General features: G+C 42.6%; 1 protein-coding gene across 2 annotated transcripts in view; it reads right to left on the bottom strand.

Moving 5' to 3' along the window:
* Positions 1–621: 621 nt before the first annotated feature.
* Positions 622–12099, bottom strand: part of RPL14 (ribosomal protein L14) — a 247778-nt gene continuing 236300 nt past the window's right edge. The window contains exons 1-6 of one of the 2 annotated variants that reach the window (XM_073333311.1): positions 5830–5933; positions 4758–4859; positions 2901–2995; positions 1914–2013; positions 1405–1458; positions 622–720 (exon numbers count right to left, since the gene is read on the bottom strand). In XM_073333311.1, coding sequence (XP_073189412.1) covers positions 658–720; positions 1405–1458; positions 1914–2013; positions 2901–2995; positions 4758–4859; positions 5830–5832 — 417 coding nt within the window. In that variant the 5' untranslated portion in view covers positions 5833–5933 and the 3' untranslated portion in view covers positions 622–657. Of the gene's footprint in view, positions 721–1404; positions 1459–1913; positions 2014–2900; positions 2996–4757; positions 4860–5829; positions 5934–12099 lie in introns of those variants that run through there. The other variant, XM_073333312.1, reaches the window with a different exon arrangement.

Raw genomic sequence — 12099 nt, 5'->3', positions numbered from 1 at the left:
GACATGCCTAGAATTCTGAAGTATTTGAGGACAGAGCTACACCATTTAGAAGAGTAGTGGAAGTAAATTTTGAAGCAGGATGTATTTTAGAATAGAATTTAACCATGAATAGTTCTTATTTGTCTGAGCCTTTAAAAAGAATGCAAAACATTAGCACTTACACAGGTTTTAAATTCTGCAGGGCAGGGATTGTTTCTTGCTTCATACAGAGACAACGTCGCACTTTAACCTACACCCTGGATTTGTACAGAAAGATCATACCCTACTTCAATAATCCTGTGTTTCAAGTATGATTTTTTGTAAAGTAGCTTCATCAATGCTACATTTTCTCCATAGCAAATTGCTATAAAATATATTTGAGGATTTTAATGGCTATTTACTATTAACTTGGGTATGCAACATTATAGGTACTGTAGTCCAGAAGCACATGAAAAGCGAGCAGTAACGCACTCATTTCTCATTGCTGGTTTAGGGCCTGCTCTTGTGATGTGTTGAGCACCGCCAACTCATAGCAATGTAAATTGCTCAGGTAGCTACTTATTGTTGGGTAAGACCCTAAGTGATCTATATACATTACCTTAATATTTGTAAATATTACAACACAAAGACAGACACTAAATGTATAGTAAACTGGAACTTTATTTGACTACTGACAGTTTATGCTTTTTTGGAAGATTGCTTCTGGAGCTTCTTTACTTCATGCTTGATGATCCTGTTCCTCTGTAAATTAAAGGAATAATTTTGTAACATTAAGTCTCATAAGAGCAGCAAATGAACAATCTGTGCTACTCATGACTTTCAAATTCTCTCCTTTTAGCATAATCACTGTTTGTTCAGCAGATGTAGGTTTTACTGAAATCGCAGAAAGATATCACATGCACTATATATAGTGGCGTGACATATTTCAGAAACTTCGATGGCTCAAGTGGCAAAGGACTGCTACAAGTCTGGGTGAGACTCCTAGTCAGTTTATTTTTTCACAGGTTGGCAGCATTGCTATTACAGCAATACGTAGCTCTGAGAAAAAGAGGAAAAGTAACGTTTCATATTGTCAAGAGCAATCCCTCACAAAGGATCAATGAATTTTGGAGACAACTTCAGTTCTCAACTGCAGAGATGTCTGGTACATAGCCTTGAAGGCTAGCATGGACTTAAAAGAGAGAAATATAGACTGAACTTGAAGTAAGTGTTTCAAAAGAAAAACAGTGATGAACAAGCATCAGTGAACTCAAAGGTCAAATTTATATTGCTTCTCTAGTTTTCTGCAAGTCTGATTCCAAAAAGAACAGAAAAATTAGTATAAGGAATTATGTATTTGAATCTGATTCAGAATAAAGAGCTATATTTGCTTGTAACACACCACAAATCAACTATCCAAAGACAGCTATACATTTAACCACTTACCATTTTCTTTGCCTTCATGACCTTGTAGCGATCAAAGTCTGTCATCTTGGCTTTCTGTTGAAGAAAATTTGCACTTCAGTTAAAAGGTAACTGAAATCTTCAGTGTTTAATTTCTTAGTTAAATGTAACTTTGCAAAAAAAAATATTTTGCGCTTTTCAACCAGACAACTCAAAAGAACTTTGTAAATTCATTTTAGTGGTGGTTTTACAAATCAGTGTACATGTCATTTATCTCCATAGCTGGGAAGTATCAGATGATGCAGACAATAGGCAAAAAACATTTTGTAGAGATGGCAAAGCAGAAAAATAGATGATTAAATTTAGTGGTAAAACCATTTGGTTTTCAATAACACAACTTACTTTACAACTTGACAACCCATGTTTTCTCTGCCTTTAGTCTTACTCTGCAAACTTAATCTCAACTTTTCTACTAGATTGTATTTGACAACTTTAGTAACATGCTAAGTGCAGTGTTGAGTATTTTATATCACACTGCAGATCAAACATACCTTTTCTCTGGCTTCAATCTTCTTTGCCCACCTTGTACCTATCCATTTTTCATTAATATTTTCTTTCTCCCAGGCAACTCGCACATGCTTCTGACGAGCACTGCATTTAAACAAACAATCTCATATAAATATTATTTGCATCATCATCATACACAAATCAATTCCTTTGGTGCTGCTCCAGCTTTCAATTTTAAATAAGTGAAGTCAAACACCAAGTAGACAGGTTACATCTTTAGTACATGTCAAAGGTGCTAAACACACAGCAAATGTAATCAAAGTCCTGTAAAAGTATACTAAACTTCTTTCTGGTGTTGGCAGTTAGGACTGAAGGGAGGGGCAATCTAGAAAAATGCACTGGGATACTATTCTCCTGGCATTCATCTAAAATGGTTAGTAAAAAACAGAAATTATGAGTTCAAAGTTATGGAAGCTTTATCAGCATAGTAGGTCTCATAGTTGTACCCAATAGTGATTGTGGCTTAGTGATTTTATGTATCACAAAAGCTGGAGAGAAAAGACTTGGAATTCAATCCACCGACATATAAGGTACATAGTTCTCCAAATAAAGAAAATCTTGAATACTTCACTTTGAATATGTAGCCATAGTCTATTGTTTAGGAGACAACGCATGAAGTTATGCATTACTGTGATTCATTTAGAATTTTTCCTTGTATGTAATACAGGCCAGTATCTGCCTCAGTCAAATCTGCTACTCATAGCAATGAATCCAATACATTTAACCATGATCATATGGTCTGCCAGGTCTTAACAGCACACACATTAAATCACTTAGTACATTATAAAAGATGATTAGTTCTGAAATTTAGACCCTAGGGATAACTTAAGAAAACACCTATATATCCATATCTTTTCTAAAATGTAGAAACAAAATTCCACCAAATCAAAAACAATGTAAATTAGCTTCACATTAAGTCAGGTTTAAACAGTCAGTACCTTTTGCACAGCCCAAAAGGAAGGACAACTCACCTGTGTGGGAATTTGAGTACAAAATCGGTTAGCTGCATGCACTTGAAGGGCATAGCCTGCCTTCTTACACCACTGCAGGGGCCATCAACCAGCGCCTAGAACAAGAGTGACTGAATGGGTTCACTAACATTTTTCCAATATACCATGACAGACTACAGAAAGTTACTTCCAAATAAACTGTGACCCATCAACATGAAGAAAGTGTTACAAACTGGAAGAGAGCACTATGCATTTGGAACACTGGAGAACATAACGAGAGTAGAGTAAACTATCCAAACTCTATGGCAAGATCAACTGGCATTTATTTAAAGCATTATTTCCCCAACACAGAAGGCCAATGGAGACAAAGGAAAGAGTTTGGACTGGGAAACTTTCATAATCTCAGATGCATCCCCTTTCCCTCATCCATGCATGTTCTCCCACAGGTGCAACTAAAGGTGCAGAACACTTCTGTGTAACTTCCCCCTCCCTAATGCAAGAAGGAACAGTTCATTTTATATATGACTACAGGCTCAGTTGATGAGCAGGGAGACTCAGGAAGCAAAAAGTTAAAGAAAATGAGTACAAATAAAAGACAGGAAAAATTAAAAAAAGAAGAGCAGAAACTGTGATGAGGTGTTTGGAGGCAGTGTCCCTCTGCCAATCACAAGAATCCAATATAGGTATTCAGCTCCTGTTAGAAAGATATGAATGCAACAATGGCCATACAAGCCCAGACCAATGAATGATCCATCTAGCCCAGTATCCTGTCTTCTGACAGTGACCAATGCCAGGTACTTCAGAGGGAATGAACAGAACAGGGCAATTTATTGAGCAATCCATCCTATCTGCCAGAAGCTGCAAGTCAGAAGCTAGGGACACCCAAAGCATAGGGTTGCATCCCTGACCGTCTTGGCTAATAGCCATTGGTATTCTCCATGGAACATATCTAGAGTTCTTTTTTTAACCAAGTTATACTTTTGACCTTCACAACATCTCCTGGCAACGAGTTCCACAGATTGACTGTACACTGTGTGAAGTAGTATGTTCTTATGAGCCATACTCCTCGTCATTTTTGTTGCTCTTCGATTACGTTTTCCAATTCTAATATCCTTTTTGAGATGGGGCAACCAGAACTGCACTGTATTCAAGGTGTGGGTGTATCATGGATTTATATAATGACATGGTATTTACTGTCTTATTATCTATCCCTTTCCTTATGGTTCCTAACATTGTTAGCTTTTTTGACTGCCGCTACACATTGAGTGGATGTTTTCAGAGAACTATCCACAATGACTCCAAGCTCTCTTTCCTGAGTAGTAACAGCTAATTTAGACCCCATCATTTTGAATGTATAGTTGGGATTATGTTTTCCAATATGCATTACGCTGTAATTATCAACATTCAATTTCATCTACCATTTTGTTGCCCAGTTTTGAGACTCCTTTGTAACTCCTCGCAGTCTATTTTGCACTTAACTATCCCACTACAGATCCCTGGGAGACACCACTATTTACCTCTCTCCATTCTGAAAACTATCCATTTATTCCTATCCTTTGTTTTCTGTTTTTTAACCAGTTACTGATCCACTAGAGGACCTTCCTTCTAATCCTTACTATTGATCCTGAGAGGGGAAACATAACTGTTTGAAAAATTAACTTTTTGGAACCTTACAAGAGTTTCCATACAAAGATTAATTTTTAAAACCTGAAGTGCACATGAGTATTTGTATTCCATTTTCCTTAACACTGTAAACCCCTTGGAAAAACTGATATATAGAAAACTGAAGTATTTTAATCAATATTGTACAAAAAAATACCTTTAAAATAGAGGATGAAAGAATTGGGGAGGGGAAAGACTAAAGGTCTCTAAGCTTACCCTGTTCTGGTCAATAACATCCACAATTGCCACCAGCTTGCCAGCATGTGGCCCAAAGGAGATGTAGGCAACTCGGCCAATCTCAACGTAACGTTTGAACACCTGGAAGAAATGATTTACTGAAATTAAGAGTGTGCACACAAGTAATATGACCAAAACCAGAAATTGCTATCTACAAAACCTTCAATTGCAGGGGCTGTTTTGCCCCATGGGACAGAAGATCTAGCACATTCAGACCAGTTTCAGTTTAGAATTCAGAAAATGCAGCGATTCCTTCTTGTCTTGTGTTTCTATTGTACATGTCATTTGAAAATCCCTCATTAGAGGTAGGCTCAGGTAAGACAGAAGAGGCCCCTCCAGGAGAAGGGAAACCAGGAGACAGACAGATGTGGCCCACAATTTCACTTGCATTTCAGGCAGGAGTCAATCATACTCCAAGCCAACTGCACCCCGCATTTCCCTCCCCTGCTAGGGGAGTAATATATCTTATCGCGAAGGATGGGAGGCAAGGACTGGTCGCCGGGGGGTGGGACCAGCTCGGTGGCAGGCACCACACGAAGGGCCGGGGGTGGAATATGCCCCCTCAGAGTTTACGGCTGGGTGTGGGCGCGCGTGGGGGCGTGTGTTAATCTGGCTATAAACTCAGCGCTGACGGTGCCGCTCCAAGGTGGCGCGGGAGACGCACGCTCGCTTCCAGCGTGACAGGCCGGGGGCGGCAGGTTGTGCAAAATCTGGCAACGGCAGCCCGGCCCAGCGCCTTCGCCCGACCATCGGCCCCGCCAGCCAAGCGACTGGGGGCCCGGCCCGTGAGGCCGCCAATGGACCGGAGCTTTAGGCCCCCCTCGGGGATGGGGGGCAGCAGGCGCCAATGGAGACGTGGCCGAGCCCCGCTCCGCAGACCACGTTCCCCGAGTGGGGTCCCGCCCGGGGTCCCCACGCCCCGGCCCCGGCCCCGGTCGCTGGGAGGGGGCGGCTCAGCGCCCTGCCGGGCCCGGCTCCCACCGCGCCGGGCTGGGGGGGGGAGGGGCGGAATCCCGGGCTGGTGGCGGAGGCCGCGGCCGCACGCACTCACCATGATGGCCGCCCGCGAGCAGAAAGGAGCGAGCCGCTTCCGCCGCGCCCGGACGCCGCTTCCGATCCTCTACTGCGCATGCACCCGCGCTGGAGAAGGCGGGCGCAAGCTCGCCCTCCAGATGCGCATGCTCCTTGTGGGAGTTGCCTCACTAAGTGCGCATGCACGCCAGGCGCTCCCGGGGGTTCTCGAAGGGAATCGTTTCCGCCCCTCCTCCAATAGGCATGCGTGCCACACGGTCGAGGTGGGCGGGTCGAGTTTTTTTAACCTCATCCTTTTCACGCATGCGTGGCAAGCACGCCGGGCGCGGAAGGGGCGAGAATGCGGCCTCACCAATGCGCATGCGTAGTAAGCTGTCTTGTTTTGGGAGCGTCTCGCTCGCGGCCCGACTGTGATGCGCATGCGTGAGAGGCTGGCGGCTCCGTGCGCGCGCCCTGTCGCGGAGCGGAACGGCGGGCGCGCGGGTCCTGCCTGGAGCCGGCCGGGCCTGGGCTGGAGTTCGCAGAGCGGGGTGCGCCCAGAGCTGGTGCCGGGCAGCGGGCCGGGGCCGGGGCCGGGGCCGGGGCCGGGGCGCGGACACAGGGTGCATGTCCCGTAGTGATGCTGTGCCAGCCCGTGCGTTTGCTGCCCATGGGCCGTTGGTTGGTTGGTTTGTGTGTGTGTGTGTGTGTGTGTGTGTGTGTGTGTGTGTGGTGGGGGGGGGGTTTCCCTTTGCAGTGCGAGAGGATAGTTGATCTTATTAGTCCTCCGTTAAACAAGTGTCTTTGCTTTCATTCACCAGTTGTCTCAGCATGGAGTCAGCCCTGCCGAGAAACTGGTGCTTAAATGAGAAAAAATCCCAAGCCAGATTCAGAACAGAAACAGAAGTGACCCAAAATCACAACCTCCTTTCTAATGCAGTCAGTTTGTACACTTGGTCAGCTCTGTAAATAGTAAGAATAACGATGATGAAGGTACTCCCAGCACTGTAGTTTACAATGCGTCAGTAGTGATGTTTGCCTTCCTTGCTGTAATTCCAAGAAGGTCTCAGTGCACCAGGTCATGCTATTTGTGAAGTTACATCTGGAAGGAAGGCTGAGGAAAGCCACAATGGAGAAGAACTGAATCTTTCTATTGTAAAATAAAGTTTTTATAGAACAGCCATACCTCAAGTCAAGGACTGAGAAGGTGAGGACATTCTACAGGGCTTCCAGAGGGATAATGACATTGGCCATCTAAATTGTGTAAACTTGACTGAGAATCAGAAGAAGGACATCTTAGCAACTCGGAAGTTGCCTCCTTCAAATTTCAGTTTCCTAAAACACTAATGGGCTCAGGAGCTACTCAGAAATATTGTTGTTGCAGAGTGCAGCTCTTACAAGGGTATAAATTTGCACATTACTGCAAACATCTGGATGCTGTGTTCTGTGAGTGTTCTTTGTGTTTAACAACAGCAAGGAAGCAGTCTTGATTTCCATTCCCTTGAAAGACTGGTCCAATGGCAAGAAAATACTTGAGAGACATAGCAAATCCAAAGAACATGTTCTCGCTATAGCAAAGTCAGATGAATTCATTGCATTTGAGCACAAGAAAAAGTTGACAGACTGCAATCAGCATGCTCTGAAACAAATAGTTAAAATTACCATCCTTTGTGGAAGGCAGAACATTTTAGTGAGGGGAGAAGTAATAAACACTAAGATTATACATGCGCTTTCATGTTATATCACAGGACTGGACCCTAACTTGAAAGAGCAGCTTAGTTATAGACCCTATAGTACAGTGGACATATCAGAACAAACGCAAAATGAGCTCACAAAGTTGGTAGGAGTCCATATACGGAGAAAGATTATAGAGAGTAAAAGCAGCACCATTTTTCAGTTTAATTGCTGATGCAGCTAGTGCTTGTCTAGCAAAAGAAAACATTTCACTGGCTATACGTTACATCCACTGAAATGAAGATGGGCAAGTAGAACTCCATGAAGACTTCATTGATTTTATAGAAGCCTTTGATACAACACAAAGCCTTACAGAGCTTTTCATGGCTAGAATAGCCACTTGGGGGTTACAGAAGGAACTGCTGAGGAGCTATGGCTGTAACATGGTGAGCAATGTAAGTGGTCAGAAGGCAAGAATTTGTGAAATCCTTCCAGCAGCCATGCACTCAGCCTGCAGGATGCACAAGCTGAACACAGCAATTGTTCAGTCTTGTGCAGTGCAACAAGTGGCTAACTTTTTTTATGCTTTCTCCAAAATCATAACCACGCTGAAAGCTGTTATAAAGTATCCTAGCATTCAGCCTACAGAACTGCAGGAGCTCACAGCTTGTTGAATAAATTCTGTGAGAAAGAAGAGGATCAAATTATGGAGGGCGTGCCTTTCGATTGCAGCACACAATGGATGAGTCAGATGGATACAATGAGTAGCTTCAAAACAGTCAGTTGTGGTTGTTGATTACTTAAGAGAAAATAGTTGATAATGATGGTGATGCTGAGAGATTGTTGTATTTCATCACGAAATTTGACTTTCTGGTTAATATGGTGTGCGTTGAAAACGTACTTTCATGTACAAAATCTCTGCACGTATATATGCAGCATTGTACTGTAGATCTAATTTATGTATTGGATGAAGCAAATATTCTTCTTCATAGACTCAGGAGATTGAGAGCGGATGACAACCCACATTTTGCTTCCCTGTATGCTGAAGTGAAATGTTCGGCTGATGCTGTTTCTGTTGAAGAGTCACTTCTACCCACACGTGGCAGAAAAATGAATTATGATAACATTGGTGAATATGACAGGAGGAATGTATTCATTCCATTCCTGGACCATGTAATTTCAGAGCTTCAGAAGCAAGTGATAGACTGCTCTTCACGTTTTCTTGCTCAGTTCCTTGTGCCAGATAAACTTCATGTATTAGAGAATGAAAATACGGTGATGGCTCTGAATGGTGCATACAAAGTGGACCTTTCTAACCTTGATAATTTTAAAGCAGAACTACAAAGATGGCCTGAAAAATGGATAGACATTCCAAGGGATGAACAGCCAAACAGCATTCTCAGTACTCTTCAAGAGCTGATGCCAGCATCCTATCCTGATCTCAACATTGCCCTCTCTGTTGGGCCACCATGCCAATCAGTGTTGCTTTGAAAAACATATAAGGGTATTGCAGACAGTCAAGACATGGCTAAAAAGCTCTTTATGTGAAAGTCAACTCACAGAGCTGGCTTTAATGTACATACATCAAGATACTGATAGTGATGTGGTTCAGATTTTGGAAGATTTTTACTCCTCTAAACATTAGCAAAATGGTTTTGCTAATGAGAGAAGGATTCTGAGTGTGGCACAGAGAACAAGGGCCTTGTTGTGAAACAGCTGTACCCTTGATTTTCTGTCCCTGTAAGTGGTGTAATGAAATAGTTCAAATGTATCTGAAATTTAGTTTTTGTGGTGATTAGTGTATTATATTGTTTTGGTTTATAAGAAGATGTTTTAAAAAGGAAATGATTGCTTTATTATTCAGTGTGAGTGTTGTAGGCTACCACCCAAGGAACAGTTCACAAAGGGTCGATGAGCATTTAACTCCCTCAGGTTATTTTGAAAACCCTACCCAAAATTCATAGTATTGTTTTTTTAAACAGGTGTAAGGTCACATCAGCAATTCTGGATTTCTTCCATTCTGTAATGGACTGATAATAATGATTAGCTTTTTTCATCTGTGGCTCATTACATACTTGACAAATCAGAAGATAAGGAAAATATAGGAGTTTCCTGAGAAGGTGTTTTCTTGGTCTTTTAATCACACTTTCACCTTTATATCAGAGATGCTCAAACTTGACAGCGCCAGTGGGTGTCTTCACAACTTGGTAGGAACTTGAGGGCTGTACCTAATTTGCATAAATGTAAGTTCCACACATCTGTATTTACATCCTCCTTGACAGAGGACTGTAGTGCTTACTGTTGAGTTCATGAATTGCTAACACTTAGAGGAATACCAAACTTGGGTTATGGCCTGTTAAAATTCAGTATTTGAAATGGGATTTAACTGTATCAAAGATGCGAGATATGAATAGCCAAGGTGCCACTTAGGTGACCCATATTATAGGGGTGCAGTTTATAGCCATTGAAGCAGTATCAGCAGGGGCTTTTGACTATACTACACATGCTATTATTGTGCCATTATAAATAATGGGACGCCATTGAAGAAGGCCTTGGATGTGTGGATGTAAAGCACAGAAAAGGTTAATTATTCCCCATTATTAATATTTTTTAAAAATTAGCCTTACCTCAGTCCTGTGTAAACTTAGCTGAGAAGGTGGCTGTGTATTAACTTTCCCTCCTGTTACTTCCCAAAAGAAAAAAATATTCAAAAGTACTGAGGAAGTAAGCATGGGTGCCGCCCACTAGCATTACAGACGATGATGGACCATCTTACTAGATGTCATCATAGGCCATTTCCCACCTGGGGAATTTTCAGCATGACTTTCAGGTTCAGTTTTGTTGCTGATTTTACCCTCTTCCCCAAATTCTTTAAAAATTAGAGATAGAAGAATCATGGTTCATTCCCCTACTGTCTGTGGTAGGGCACCCCTTCTAGACACTACATGAGGAACACACACAAATTCAGTTATCCCTCATCTTAGCAGGTGTTGCAGGGCATCTTTCTTGTGGGCCAGTGCTCAACCCTCCAGCCAAGGCCTCTGAAGTCTCAGCACCTTTTGGGGTCCCAGGAAAAACAACAGGACAGCCTGCAGTCAGTGAATGGGGTCAAAGAAAAGAAAAAGCTGTCTGTAGCTCCCTCCAGGGTATGGATCTCTTCTGTTTCAGAGGGGCCCTGGGGCAAGTATCACTGTCCACTGGGGTTCCAGTGTAAGTATCAGGCCTCTTTCCCCTTCTGCTCAGGGGTCCTGTACCCTCCTCTGCAGGCTGTCAGCCCTCTCTTCAGGGCTGGAAGAGATCAACAGTCTGCTCCCTTCCCAGGGTTGTCAAGTCTGGGTTCCCTTCCTTTTAACTCCTCCTCCAGTCCTAGCACGAGTTGCAGGCACAGAGGTGTGGGGCCATTCCAGCCCATAGCAGCTCCTTAGCCCCTTCCATGCTAGTGCAGGGTATATATACCCTGTCACACCTATCAGTGTAGGGTTATTCTCTGTATTGCATGTGAGAGCTTTGTCCTGTCTAGGTACCTTTTCAACTTCAACAATGAATTTGCAGTGCATTGAAATCACTTGCATTGACATCTCCATTTCATTTCTCATGGGTTTCTCCTATGCAGCTAGTTTTTAAATACTTCTCCCTGACCAAGGTGTTGCTTTCTGTGAAACAGTCTTTTTGTCTCAGGCAGCTCATCTTCTACTCTCCCTTTCTCTGGTCGGTATCCTTGTAGGTTGGAAATCTATATGTTTCATTTTTTTGTCTTTGGCATGTACATTTTGAGTCAAGAGGTGAACCTGAAACAAAGCCCTAGGTGTAAATGTGCCTGAACTTTAAGGGGGCTTGGAATCCGATTCAAAATATAACCACTCTACCATTCTTAAAAAATGAAAGTTGTATCAAAACCACAACTCTGACCTTTCTCAGAATATGTGAATTCAAAGTGGGTCTCTAATGCTGAATTTTATGATATAGGGGATGATTTTCAAAGATACAAATGGCAGGCACCTAACTTGCACAGAAAGTCAATAGGAGTTAGAGGCTTAACAACCGTTTGTGCCTTTGAAAATCACTGGACTTATTTCTGCTAGTCAGTTTTTAACCACTTGAGGAATATATCCTGAAGACCTGGCACTGAGGAACCAAACTTTTGGGGTATTGAACCCCCACAATTTCCAGGACTTCACAAGATCAGTTCTTCAGCCTGCCAATTTTCCATCTCTTTGGAAGATAATTTGAAACATCTTGATGTTTCTGTCCCGCTAATGTTATCTGCCATGACCAAGAAATAGGCATTGGTCAAGGAACCAGAGAAAATGTGGTCTTAGTTTGTCTCTTTTTAATCGAGAAAATATTCGGACCCTTTTATTTCAATAAAAAGGTGTTAAAATCCTTTTTAAACTCATCAGGCAGGTTTGAACAGGATTTAATTTGAAGTGTGTAAATAAAACCTTAGAAATAAAGGAAAAAATTGAAAATATGAGCAAGGGCTGAGAAAGTTACCAACCGACCCCCTCGCGTAGAGCTTGCTGAAGAACTCATCACTGCTGGGAATATGGAGGCAATACACTGCAGTGAGGATGTGTTCCAGCTAGTGTCCTTAGGGGAGCAGGATCCAGCGAGGGCATGGGACTACAGTGACTCA

Source organism: Lepidochelys kempii, chromosome 2 (assembly GCF_965140285.1).
Source record: "Lepidochelys kempii isolate rLepKem1 chromosome 2, rLepKem1.hap1, whole genome shotgun sequence".
Classification (NCBI taxonomy): Eukaryota; Metazoa; Chordata; order Testudines; family Cheloniidae; genus Lepidochelys; species Lepidochelys kempii.
Note: the sequence above shows the minus strand (reverse complement) of the source record. Positions and strands in the feature narration are given on the sequence as shown.